The sequence below is a fragment of the Stenella coeruleoalba genome (assembly GCF_951394435.1).
Source record: "Stenella coeruleoalba genome assembly, chromosome: 5".
NCBI classification, from domain to species: domain Eukaryota; kingdom Metazoa; phylum Chordata; class Mammalia; order Artiodactyla; family Delphinidae; genus Stenella; species Stenella coeruleoalba.
In genome coordinates this window covers 119579793-119594074 of record NC_137150.1, presented here as the reverse complement: position 1 = coordinate 119594074, position 14282 = coordinate 119579793, and the positions used below count along the sequence as shown (strand labels likewise).

The 14282-nt window shown below is 34.8% G+C and overlaps 1 protein-coding gene across 1 annotated transcript; it reads left to right on the top strand.

Annotated features, from left to right (window-relative positions):
- Positions 1-12714: 12714 nt before the first annotated feature.
- LOC307186686 (translationally-controlled tumor protein-like) lies at positions 12715-13235 on the top strand. Its single transcript, XM_079922106.1, has one exon. It carries the CDS (start codon positions 12730-12732, stop codon positions 13147-13149), a length of 420 nt encoding a protein of 139 aa, XP_079778232.1. The 5' UTR covers positions 12715-12729; the 3' UTR covers positions 13150-13235.
- Positions 13236-14282: the final 1047 nt, after the last annotated feature.

The following is a 14282-nucleotide window of genomic DNA, read 5'->3' as shown; positions in this document are numbered from 1 at the left end:
CTGGGACTAGTCAGAGGTGAATTCTATTTACCTTCATGTGTGTCAGACTTGGTGAAAGTCAAACATTTGATATTCAAAAAGAGTTACTTTCTTGGGAAAATAATTTTAATTTATTGTTAATATTTTTTAATGGAAACTTTATAATAAATTCTAGATTCCTTTGATTTGTTCAATACAGGAAAATCAAGCAACAGTCAACTCTGCATAAGAATTTGAGTGGATTTGGCTATTTTCCATTATACTAGAGAGAGTGTCAAAGTCACACCATTTCCTATTACCACTTCAATGGCAATGAGGCTGCAAGTTGCCGTTTGTAATTACACTTGCACTATTGTTTTATTTACACAGATCATTTCATTTATTTACACTGCTATTTCTCCCCTGTAGGTGTCTTCCCTTTGATACCTGCCTTAAAGTGATAATCTCTGGGTTCTATGCTGAGACACATATTTACCATGAAACAGAATTTTCCTTTAACTCGTACCAGTTCCCAGGAAGGGGTAATGTGTTCACATCATCCTATGCTTCTGTAAAATTTACAAAAGTAAGATATTTTCACATTCCCTTTATTTTTTCTTTGATGAAGTCCCTGAAAATTATGTAATCTTTAGTCCTCACAAAACCTGGATCTACCACTGGCTATGTGAAAATGAAATTCTAATCACAGGCAACCACAGAATGGAGTAAAAATTTCTAATAACAGCTTTTTTTGTAATCTCCCAGGAGACAGCCTTTGATAAATCTGACAAATTAACAACATGATGTTTTCATGGAAGAATTTGAAGAAAAATAAAATGGAGGAATCCTTTGCTTACAGGACATGTTATTTCTTGCTGCAGACATAAAAATGTTAGCCCTGACTTCTTTGTCAATAACAAGTTAGAAATAGGGTTTCATGGAAATTGATCATTAAGTTTGGGTATGAAACAGTTCTAATGATACATTCTGTAAATAGATTCATTCTGTTTCCTTCTTATCTGCCTCTCATTAAAATTAGTTTTCGTGGATAGTTTGGTAGGCGAGTGTATTTAAAGCAGATAGATGTTTCCATTTTTTTAAGCTACAGGAGGGAAAGAGTGAAAGGAGATATCTATATAAAGCCAAATAGAATCTTTCAGGCCACTCAGTTTTAGAAATGATTTTCTAGCATTTACTGATATTCACTCCTACAACGATTCAAAGATATTCATTCCTTTTGAAGCAACACACTGATATTCTGTGGTGTTGAAAACAAGCTAAAAATGAAAGAACTGAGGATGAGATTAAATAACTTAGAAACTTGCTTTTTATCAAGTACTTTAAAAATTTTTCATTATACATAGAGGGAGGTACAAAAATAACATAAACAAAGTACAGCTCATTAATTTATCATGATGTTCACACATCCATGGAATGACCATACTGTTCAAAAAGTGGAGTCTACCAGCTCCCGAAGTTCCCCTCCTGCCCCCTTCTAATTTCCTTTTGCGCATGGTAGTCACTATCCCGACTGAATAGCATGGAATTGTTTTGCTTGTTTGAACTTCATTGAAGTTAAATATAGCACTGTGTATTTTGGGGGTATGACTACAACAAACATTCTTGCACATATGCACTTTCTTGTACATGTAATTTTGGTGCACATATGAGCATTCTTGTACAGAAAATATATATTTTAGCTATTCCAGAGAAGATGTCGTGGTATTAAACTGAATTTCTATAATTACTAATAAAATTGAGCCCATTGCCATTTTTATTCGCCGTTTGGAATATCATATTTTGTATGTGACTGTTAAAGTCTTTTTTATAGCCCATTTTCATTTGGAACTGCCTGTTTTTTGAAAAAATTTTTGAAATAATTTTAAATTTACAGAATAAATACCGAACGGAGAGCTGCCTTATACCTTTCCCTCAACGTTCCCCAGTATTAACATCTTTTTTTTTTTTTTTTTTTTTTTTTGCGGTATGCGGGCCTCTCACTGTTATGGCCTCTCCTGGAGCACAGGCTCTGGACACGCAGGCTCAGCGGCCATGGCTCACGGGCCTAGCCGCTCCGCGGCATGTGGGATCTTCCCGGACCGGGGCGCGAACCCGTGTCGCCTGCATCGGCAGGCGGACTCTCAACCACTGTGCCACCAGGGAAGCCCCAGTATTAACATCTTATATAATCATGGTACATTTATCAAAACTAAAAAATTAATATTGATACAATTATTAACTAAACTTCAAATGTTATTCAAAAGTCAATAGTTTTTCTGCTAATGAATACTGAATACTTGACCAATGATCCATGAAGTGTAAAGTGTGCAGTTTACAATGTGATTGGTGGAAACAGATGCTATTTCCTGTTCTGTAGGAGCCCTGGGTACTATTCTGTGCCATCCTTACCAGTGTTTCCCCTCCTCCACCCATCCCAGCCTTGAGTAGTTTTCTCAGATACAGGTTATGATCTGTATTCTCCTGAATACTGTAGGTGACTCCCTGCAGAGCTCCAGTTTTCTCTCTCTACCCCTCACCCTTCATTCTCTTTCATCCTTTCTGTCTCTCTCTCTCTTTCTCTCTCCTATTTAATCTCAATCTCTCCTTGTTAAATTCACCTCTCCAGTACTCAGCTTTGTGAACTCCAGCCACTATGGTCTCCCTTGTGACTCAGCTCTGGGTCTCAAACTCAGGATATCTTCTAAGTTCTATTTTTGCCTTCCCTCCCAACCCTGATGCTTCTTCACAATGCCCTGGAAACACTATCAAGGCAGTAACACAATAATTACAGGGTTCCACTGATTTGTTTCCTGTCTCACAAAATCACTGTGCTAAATTGACTGATACCCAATGTCTTAAAAACTGATTTATCATATGTCTTGTAATTGATTTCAGGGAAGGAGTGTAAATCCATTTCCTGTTAACACCATCTTGGCTAGAAGCAGAATGCCATTCTCTCTTAATTGAGATCTACTTTATTAGTGGAATATTGAACTGTGTAAATATTTTACAATGTCAAACCTTATTTCTTCCATGAAAATATCAATTGAAGGGTCTAGGAGTTCTTATTCTGAGTAAATTAAAGCTTGATGAAGATCCATAAATAGAATACTGATTGTCACCTAGTTACATATGTTAAGTACAGGTTACTATCAGTATGATGCAGCAATTTTAAATCACACTAATTGTTCTGAAAAGGGTTCCTGAAAATTGTGATACTTTGGCTAAATTTTGAAGGGTATTTAGAAGTGAACTAGACAAAGAAAAGAAAACAGTAAATTGAGAGAATAGCATATAGGATTCATATACTATATTTGATGAGAGGTTATTGCAAATGGTTTAATAGAGTTGCAATGACAAATATCCAGAAAATGCCAACAGAAAAAGCTACAGATATGTAAATAAGCTAATGAAAAACATCAGTAGAGAAGATAAAATCATTGTAGGCGAGAGAAGATGTATGCATTGAAATTCCCATTCAACTTTGCTTCACCCTTCATATTGAATTTATCTGATTAAATTACATCTGACAAGTACTCCAGTTGTCACTCAAATACCTTTGTATATAAGCTAACATACTTAATCTGAGAAAAGTTTGAAAAGTTACTTGGCTCTAGTTATATAGAGAGAAAGTTTTATTCTATACCCTTAATGGAGAACATATGAAAGCCTATATTTTTGCTAAATACTGGCGGAAGGAAGGTTAGCATAAGTAGACCTTTTAGTGTCAAGGTATCTAGGTATGCACTTCATTGCAATCTCTAGGAATTACCTGCCCAAGTCTTTAAAAGCAAAATAAGCAAGAAATTGTAATATATTAGTGGTTTTATTACAAGCTAAAATTTAAAGAAATAAAATCATTGAATTTCCCCTTAGATGTTTTGTGCTGTCTTCCAATAATTTAACTGCTTTATTTTAAGTTGCTTACAGTTTATTTTTTGAACCCTATGAGCTGATTTTGCACATCTCTACAAATGGGCATTGATTGAACTGTTTAGGAATCATTTTTTTCCTTTTGTTTTCTTTTTTTTCTGTATGCAGGCCTCTCACTGTTGTGGCCTCTCCCGTTGCAGAGCACAGGCTCCGGACGCGCAGGCTCAGCGGCCATGGTTCACGGGCCCAGCCGCTCCGTGGCATGCGGGATCTTCCCGGACCGGGGCACAAACCCGTGTCCCCTGCATCAGCAGGAGGACTCTCAACCACTGCGCCACCAGGGAAGCCCTAGGAATCATTTTTAAGTGGTAAGTCTAGTGTTATTTATCATGATCTTAATTTTTATAACTTTCTTAAAAATAGTCTAGGCTAGGAACATGACTTCTGACAGTTATATTTGAATTGACAGAAAGAAGACTAGAAATTTACTTGTATAATGAACTGTGCAATATTTCCTTTTAATGTGTCAACTCCTCTCTTTAATACTTCAATTTATCCATCAAAACCAGTTCATAAGAAGAAAAATAATTTTTACATAAAAGTACAGTGGGGTATAAAACTTCACTTGTTGAATGTCTCTGTATTTTAAAGGAGGCTGACAAAATATAGATTTATAAAATAAACTTAAATCTCACTGCTAGTGATAATTGCTGATAAAGCAGTTGTGTGTTTGCATATGTGTGTGTGTGTGTGTGTGTGTGTGTGTGTGGTGCTGTTGTTTTGTTATTCTTTACCACACCTCTGCCACATTTTAAAATAGTATGGCCAATTAAAAGTAGTAAAAGAAAGAGTATGAAAACTATATGAAAAATTTAGATAGAATTGTGTTTCTGAATCATGGACTCAGTTGTTCTCAAGATTTCCAACAAATAACACTGTGACTTTATCATTAAATCATTCAGGAATAATCTTATAGGAGGAATAACAACCACGCCATCCTTAGCATACATTTCTTGTTACACACCTTTTGTGATTTTGTGTATTCTGTCACCCTTCTCAGTGTCCAATTTTCCAGACAAAATGGTGTCTGGGACTTTTAAATTAAAAACACAAATCTATTTATAGATTGCTGAAAAAGGAATCCCTACTGCAAACACATCCTGATATGTTAGTCACCATTGCCGGGGTAACAAATAACTCCCCAAATCTCAGTGTCTAACAATAAATATTTATTTCTTGATTATATTACATTAGAGTTGTTGAACAATTGTTTCTGTACTTCAGGCCACGGTCAACCGTACGCTATTCCATGTAACCTCTCATCCTGGGACAAAAGTTTTAAGAGCAGTTCATACGAGCTAACACAAGGGAATGATTGTCAAATCAGACTCATAAAAAATTGAGAGATCTAACAAAGTATCAAGATTTACTAATAATACTGTTTTTAGTCAATCAGGAGTCTCAGATGAAGAAGAGAGGGTTCCAGGCCTTTCTTCCCAAGCCTTTCTTCTGCATTGACCATGCACTTCCTGGGCCAGAATAAGATGGGGAATCTCTGAGTAAGTTTCATGCTTCACTTCACACAAGAGTCAGGTATGTTTGAGTCATGAGCTAGCTCTCTCATATGCCACAAGAGTTGTATAGCTTACAAGTAATTCTCTAAAGAAGCATATCTCATAAATCCTTAGATCCATTTTGCTGTATATATGATCCAACAATTGCTGAAAAAAGAGATATTGAAATCTGCAATTCTAATTATGAATTTGTCTATTTCCCCTGCAGATACTGTCACATTTTTTTTGTACATTTTGAAGCTTTATTATTAGCTGCACTCATATATAGGATTGTTATATTTATGTCAATTATCTTTCAAATAGATCAAAAATAAGACAAATTACATTGCTTATACCGTGTATTTACAATTTCTGATGCTCTTCATTCATTTGTGTAACCCCAAATCTCCATTTGGCATCGTGCCCTTTCTACTTAGAGATTTTTAGGTCTTTCTAATGTATAGCTTCTGAAAATAGTTTCTTTGTTTTTGTTGCTCTAAATAAAGTATTTTTTTTTCCACATTCACTTTTGAACAATAATTCATTGGATAAAAATTCTAGGTTGACAATTAAAAATTTTTTTTTCCTCAACTGCCCTGGTTTGAATTGTTTCTGATAAGAGTCTGCTTTAACACATCTTTAAAAGTATTGTGCCTTTTTTTTCTCTTAAAGCTTTAAGATTTTTCTCATTATCACTACTTTTTGTGGTGTGGTTTTCTTTAGATTTACTTTACTTGGTGTTCATTGAGATTCTTTGACAAGCAAATTTATATTTTTCATTAAATTTAATAATTTTCAATCATTATATCTTCTAGTACCTTTCTCCTCTCTTTCTTTGTGTCCAATTACTTATATGTTAAACCACTTGCTATCAGTTAATCCAGCTCTTATTTTCTTCAGGTTTTGTCCTCTCTGCACTTCATTTTGGAAGTTTCTGTTGTTATGTCTTCCAGTTTGTTGATCTTATGAATGTCCTAATATGCTAATACTGTTATCAAGTGTTGTGTTTCTCTCCTCAACATTCACATTTTTTCCTTCTTATCAATCATATGAAGCATTCATAACAGCTCTTTTAACTTTTATTGTCCACTAGTTCCATTACCTTTGTCACTTCTCAGTTTATTCTATAGATTGATTTTTCTCCTGGTTTGGAGTTATATTTTCCTGCTTTTTTGCTTGCCTTATAATTTCTTTTTGGGTGGGCATTGTGTATTTATGTTCTTAGTTTTTTATATTTTTGCTAGCCTTTCATGCTGATTTGTTGTAACATACATTAAGTTACTTGTAGTCAGCTGTATCCTTCTAAAGCTTGCTTTAAGTGTTTTTAGAGTGGGTCTAGAGCAGCCAAGAGTCCAGAACTAATCTAGCCCCATTTGTAAGGTAATGCCATTCTGAGGATTCTGTCCAATTTTTTGTTAATCATGAAATCTTCCTATTCTGATCAGTGGGAACACAAATAATTCCCAGACTCCTGAAGCTCCATTTGTTTTTGTTTTTTCTTTTTGTCTGCCTTTACCTGGAAGATTTTTCCAGAAACTCAGGTTGTTTTCTCTCATGGACATGTGGATCAGTATCAACAGTTTAAGAAAGAACCATTCTGCACGTCTCCACAGCCATCTCCCTGTGAAAATCGCTCCTTTTGTGTATGACACCCCGCAACATGAGCCTTCTTCACCTTTTCAAACTCAGGTTTCTGTCTCTTATTTCAGTAAGCTGACTGGGCTCTGTTTAGTTTTTCCAAACTTCTACTCTTACCTGGAAATTGTCTCTAGACAGTAAAATGTTTTCTCCATTGTTTCACAGTAACTTGACAATTCTTCCATGTATAGAGCTGGTGCAATCATAAGACTTACCTCATTTGTATCCATTCTCTTGGTAACCACCGTGCTGCACTATTATCACATTTATGAAAAATAAGAATGTTTTGTATATTTGGTTCCATTATCTGTTTGCTAGATTTGCCAGGAAAATCCAGTCTCTGTTAATTTACCTTGATGTTCAGTAGTTAACCATCTTATTTTAAATAATTTATGGAGGAAAAAAGATAGAGATGAACCAGCTTAAACATTTTTGGGGATAGAAATTAAAACATAAGTTTCTCATATCATAGACAGCACCTAACCAAGTGATCAATGTTAACACCATCAGTAAGAAAATATATTATTATTGTGTACTTCTTGATATAAAACACCAGGAAAGTCATGGCATTCCTTTTGTGGTATTCTTGTTAAAAATGCATAACTTAAATTTAATTATGAACAAACACCAGACACTGAGAAATAGTCTATAAAATACCTTGTCAAAAGTCTTCAAATCTTCAATACCATAAAATAAAAAGGAGTGAGAAACTGTTTTAGATCAAAGGAGACTAAGAAGAAATGATTGAATGGGACGCATGAGACTGGGTTGAATATTGCTCTACAAAAAGCACATTGTTGGGGTGAATGTTAGTCTTTGAATAAGGTTGGTAGAGTTAAGAATATTTTCATGTCAATGTTAATGTCCCAGTTTTTATCACCGTGCTGTGATTATGAAAGTTGTTAACATTTGAGAAGCATTATGAAGTGCATTTGGGAATTCTTTGTGCTGTTTCTACTTTGTATACAGTGTTTTGTGTACATATTAAATTATTTCAATATGGAAATTCAAATATGAAAAAAGAACTAAAAAGAGAACTATTCCAATATAAATTGAAGCTACAAAAGGAGATAATATCCAGGGGCATTGAATTATTCTTGTGGCATATTCCTGAAAACACCTGTTCTGGCACTGACAATGTTACTAAATGCCTTGGGGCACTTATACCTTCTGTTCATTCTTCATTATGCCAGTCTTTCTATTCCATTATCAGTGCCATAAATGCTTTCATACTTCCTATCTTTTGTGTTAAGTTACAATCTAGGATTTTAAAGCCATGCTTGCAAGGCTGACAACTATGACAGTTTTGTCTGACTTAGGAAAATAGTTTACTCTAAATGCCAAAGAAGCATCTTTTATATATTATTGTATTTTATCCTTCCTCAATTATAACTAATTTTGTTAGTTAAAATAAATTGAGTTAAAAATAATTTTCAAGAATACATGTGGTAATTCACTTTGTATCATTAATGTAACATTTCCAATGCATATATTTATTATAAAGAAATGTACTTGCCCTGTAGAAAATGCCACTTAGAAAGTAATGCCAATACATCTTTATTATGATACAGTTTTAAAGGTGTTGGTTACTGTATTAGCTTTAAGTTCAACTCTCAGTTACAGAATGACTTAGAAATGTTATAAATATTGTTTCTCCTTTTCACAAACTTGGTAGTATAGGGCTCCGATGGCAGTTTCACAAGCATCATTGACACAATCCATGCTGTTACTCAGCCATCTTCAATCTCTAGCTTTCAACTTGTGGTCCAAACTGACTGCTCTAATGCTAGTCACCATGATAGCATCCCAGCTTTCAGGGAAACAGACATGAAAAAATAAGAATTTCTCCTTCATAAAAATCTGTTGCACAATGTTTGTTTGTGTCGCATTGGCCAGAAATTAATTACAGGGTCACAGACAGAAGTGAGGGAGCCTGGGAAGTACAGTATATTCAGGGAAGCCAGGTATATGGGGATCCTATTATTCTATAAAAGCAGGATACATATTGGGCAACAACTAGTTGTTTTTGTAAAAATTACTTAATGGATAGATAGAAAAGAAAAAGTGTCTGTAACCATCCAAATAAGAAACTTTATTTCATATGCAATTTCAAATAATTTTTAACTTAAAATGTTACATAATAGCCCTTCTTGTTATACAAAACAGCAAAAATATTGTCACTTACTGATAGTGTCTTAATCATCACAGTTCTCCAAATTTAAAACTGTGTTTAACAAGTTACTGATCATCTTGGAGGAGGAAGAAGGTCGTGATAGGGAAGGGGCATGTAAATGGATTTCTGGAACACTGAGAATGTTATGTCTTGACCTCAGCAGTGGTTAAATGAGTGAACACTTTATAAATATTAGTTATGTTTTCTATAACCTTTTAAAATGCATGTTTATTTTTCAATGCAAAATTATATATACATATATGTGTGAAAAAATAAAAAATAACTCAATTAAGATGTTTATTAATTTAAATTTGGAATCAGTAAGTCCATTTAAAAGAAGTATTGTGTCTCATTATTCTAGAAATTAACACAATCCCAGGGCAGAAAAACAGTTATTACAAACATTTAACTAAACCATTGAATATGTCCAAATTGTATTGTGCTGAACACACTTATTAGGGACTCTTATTTGCAGAACACTGTGCCAGTTTATCTTATCCTATCATCTCTTGGACAACTTCCCAGTATATGCCATAGAACTATGGTATTACAGACTTTAATTGCATGCATTTTATGGCTGCTGCCAACATAAGCGTGAAAAGATTAATCACTCCTGCGCTTAGTAAACAAACTAGGGCCTTTTAAAGATTTCAGTCTTGTTCATTTTTCCAAAAGGTTCATTTGAATGCACAGAAGTACATTTTGATTGACTACCTTTCCCACTATTTCAATTTTCAAACTAAAAGCCAGGACACTTATCAACAAGAAGAAAAACCCATTTGAAATACAGTACACCTGGGAGTAAAAATGTTGAATAAAACTAGCAATTTCAGTTCAAAGACTTTTGCATTATTTTAAATAAAATGGCAAAGAAATACCCTATATTAAGTAAGGTATCTATTTTTTTCCAAAATGACACATTTATGTACGTTTAGAAACAAAAGTTGGGAGGACATTACAGGATACTATGTGCTTTTAAGATGCCCCTAAAACAAAAGTACACTTCAACTTTCTATCAAACTTTGCATTGAGCAGTAAGCAGAACTTTCTGTAGATTAAAAAAAAAAAAAAAAAATGTTCTGTACTCAGTTCTCTGCTGGTGTCTATGACCCCTGGTTAACTTTTATGCTTTCAATTTGGCTTTGTTCTAGAACATTTTTTCCTATGTTACTTAAAGTACTTTCAGTTACTCTGGAGGGAAAATTGTATTATCAAAAGCAATTGCTGTTATGACACTGCTTCTGGAATCTTAGAGCTTGACAACTAGTCTTAGACTTCTGCCTTTTAAAACAGATTCTAGGATTTCATTTTTGCTATGTCCAATCATGCCAAACCATACTTATTGTTAGCTTCCTGAATGGAAAAGCTTGGAATAGTTTATAACACTGACTGACCTATGAATGGGAAATGCTATCCCATGAGTAGAGGAAACAGTCAAATTCGAGGGGTGCAGCAATTGACAAGATCAGAGTACTAAATCGTACCTCTGAGGATCACACTGTCACACTCGCCCTAAGGTAAAACCTCAACATTTTTATCATCATTGTTCCAGGTAACACCTTACCTAAGGAAAAAGGATACCAAAAAGATTCAAGTAGCATCTTGGATCATCTAGCTTCTATTCCCACAGAGATAAGGCTTGACTCATAGTTCTAAGATCAAAATCCCTTGTTAGAAAACTATACATGAAATAATTACCTTGGAGGAGAATGGTAAATTTTAAATGATGGGGAAAAGAAAATATATTAATAACATGATTTAAAAATTCTTTGACATATCAGTAAATTATTACTTGATAATGATTAAGTAAATGATTTTGTAACTAATTAGGGGATTAGCCCACATTAAGAACAGACTCTCCTCTAGCTCTGTTTTCTCACACTCAATAGTTGTCTTGAAAGTACAGATGGACATTGGAAATCTCTGAGACCCCATACCCTAATATCAACCTCATGAACAAGCAAAATCTCTCTATACTGTGAAGTAATCTTGTTTTTCATAGATACAATTTTTTTATTATGATTGTCAATATCCTTTTACAATCTCCATGGCTATAGCTTGTTCAATTTGTATTGCTACAAGTTAGTATACACAGTATCTGTCTCAACTACCTTTCATTGAAGAAATAATTAATGAATGTCCCCCAAACTGCTCATATATGATGATGCACCTTCTTTACAAGTACTCACAACAACATCTAACTTATTTATGGCAGAAAAGGTCTAATAATGCTTTCAATAATTGGAGCAACCTCTTTTAATTATATCCACAGATCAATTAGTAAGAAGTGCAGCACTTTATTTATTTATTTTTTTAATTTTACTTTATTCCTGAAACATCTGATCTCTCAGAGTCATAGATCCAAGCTGATGCCCTAATTCCCATATAGCTTCCATTGAGGAAGCTAAAAAAATGTATCTGTCATCCTGAAAAAATATCTTTCTGGGTAATAGTCTCAATCTCACCATTTTCTTCTGGAAGCACATTTTTTCAGCGGCAGCTCATCCACCACCTATCAAAAATATTCAGTCTCAGACATGGTGATCACTGTCTTAATAACTTAATTATATTTTCAGTCTCGCCCAAATATATATTCTCTAAATGCAGATTTCTTGGCATCTTTGGGCCAAAAATGGCAATTCAAAAATCTATTAATTAATTTGCAATTCATAGTAACCCTAGATATGCCTCCAGCTAACACAAGTCTGCCTCATTCAAAACTGGACCAAGGTAAGGACATCCGAACAGCACAGAAAGCTAGAATTGAATAGGAGCATAAACACAAGTGCTCACTTTGAGTGATTGCATGGAGTGCAGATTGTTTTGGGAGCATGCTAAGATCATGCTAAGTTGTATGCAAGTGGAAGATGATTTGGAATTTAATATGAGCCAGAAATCCCATTTTGTATGAAACAAATAAATAAACATCTCACAATTGTACAAACAGGTAACCAGTGCGTTTGGGGAATTCTGCCTCTTGGAAAAGACAAACTATTCATTGTGTGTCATCAGAATTATATAAAAAAATCACAAATATTCAATATGACATTTTCTTCAACTATAGGAAACAAAACCAGAAAACAGCTAGGCTACTATTAGATAAAAATGTTTTGAGTTGATTTTCTAAATAAGTATCACTGCATTTTTCTACCCTTATTGTAAACAAAACAACTTCAATTTTATGCTAATTCATATACAGATATACTACTTCAAATTTATGTACTTATAAAGAATTTCCTTAAATGTATAGTGACAGCTATTTTTCCAGATTGATTGTTTTCATGAGTTTGCCTTTTCAAGTGGTATATAATCCTTGACCTGTTAAAGAAACTGCAGGTTACTTTTCCATCCTTTCCCTCGACTCCCACCCCCACCCCCTGCCCCAGGACCAGCACCGCTCTGACTACACAGCGCTTGCTCTGAGCTCCCAGCAGCTCCATCTACCGGGACCTCATCAACCATGCTGAGGTGTTCTCCGACATCTACAAGATCAGGCAGGTCACCAAAGGGCTGTGTCTGGAGGTGGAGGGGAAGATGGTCAGTAGGACAGAGTGTAACATTGATGACTCGCTCACTGGTGGAAATGCCTCCTCTGCTGAAGGGCCTGAGGAGGAAGGTACAGAAAGCGCAGAAATCACTGATGTCGACATTGTCATGAACTATCACTTGCAGGAAACCAGTTACACAAAAGAAGCTTACAAGAAGTACATCAAAGATTACATGAAGTCAATCAAAGGGAAACTTGAAGAACAGAGACCAGAAAGAGTAAAATGTTTTATGACAGGGGCTGCAGAACAAATCAAGCACATACTTGCTAATTTCAACAACTGTCAGCCTCTTATTGGTGAAAACATGAATCCAGATGGCATGGTTGTTCTGCTAGACTACCGTGAGCATGGTGTGAGCCCATATATGATTTTCTTTAAGGGTGGTTTAGAAATGGAAAAATGTTAACAAATTTGGCTGTTCCTTTGGATCTAGCACCTGTCGTGATAACTGGCTGGCTGCAGCTTTTCATCAGCATAACACCAGGACTTAGACAAATGAGACTGATGTCATCTTTAGCTCTTCATTTATTTTAACAGTTGATTTATTTGGAGTGGAAACATTGTTTTTGTGAAAAAAGGTATGTCACGTAGGTTGTCTAAAAATAAAATGCATTTAAACTCATTTGAGAGAATGCCTCTTAGTTTAATATGTAAAATCTAAATCCATCCTGTGTAGCCTTCCTGGAGAAGCTAGAGCCTGGTTGTAGACCACTACTGGAAAGCATAAGACCATCTTCAGATAACTTCTACAGTGAAAACCACTTCTGGCACTTGGAATATAAACAAGATCAAAAGTAATTGAGTTGAAGTAAAGGGAAAGACCATGCTCATAGCAGTGCCAGCATTTGAAGTAAATTTCTTACACATTTCATCACCTACAAATGGAACTAGTTAACCCTGGAAGAGATTACCAAAAGGATAAAAAAAGACTAACACAGTTGGAAGCAAAAAAAAAAAAAAAAAAAAGAAACCGTATGTTGCTCTCCCACAAATAACCACCACGTGTAGATACATATTTTTTTGTTTTCACTTCTAACATTCTACAGAGCAGAGCAGCAACAAATAGGATTGTATACTATAAACTTGTACACAGTCCTGTAGAGTCAAAAAGTACTTTATGAAGTTTTTAGAAAGCACCAGTAAAATAGCCAGAGAGACAATGTTGGGGTCTTTGATTTCCCTAACAGATTGAAGAGACACTGTGTAAATAGCACAGCTGTGTTGATACACATGCACTGTCAGTGTGGATGGTCTCTGGAAGCTGAGTGCATGCAGTGCATATAGTGCAGCCATTCCACTCCTCAGCATTTACCTGACAGAAATGAAAGTGTATGCTGTACAAAGACTTGTACACGGATGTTCATAACCCCATCATTTATAATAGCCCAAAATGGAAACAATTAAACTTTCTATCAACAAGTGAATAGATAAACATATTGTAATACAATCATGCAAGGAAATACTACACATAAAAACAAGAATTATTATAACATACTACAACATGAATGTATCTCAAATAATTATACTGAGTGAAAGAAG

Coding starts and splice junctions, on each gene's coding strand:
- LOC307186686 (XM_079922106.1), top strand. CDS start 12,730: ATGGTCAGTAGGACAGAGTGTAACATTGATGACTCGCTCACTGGTGGA.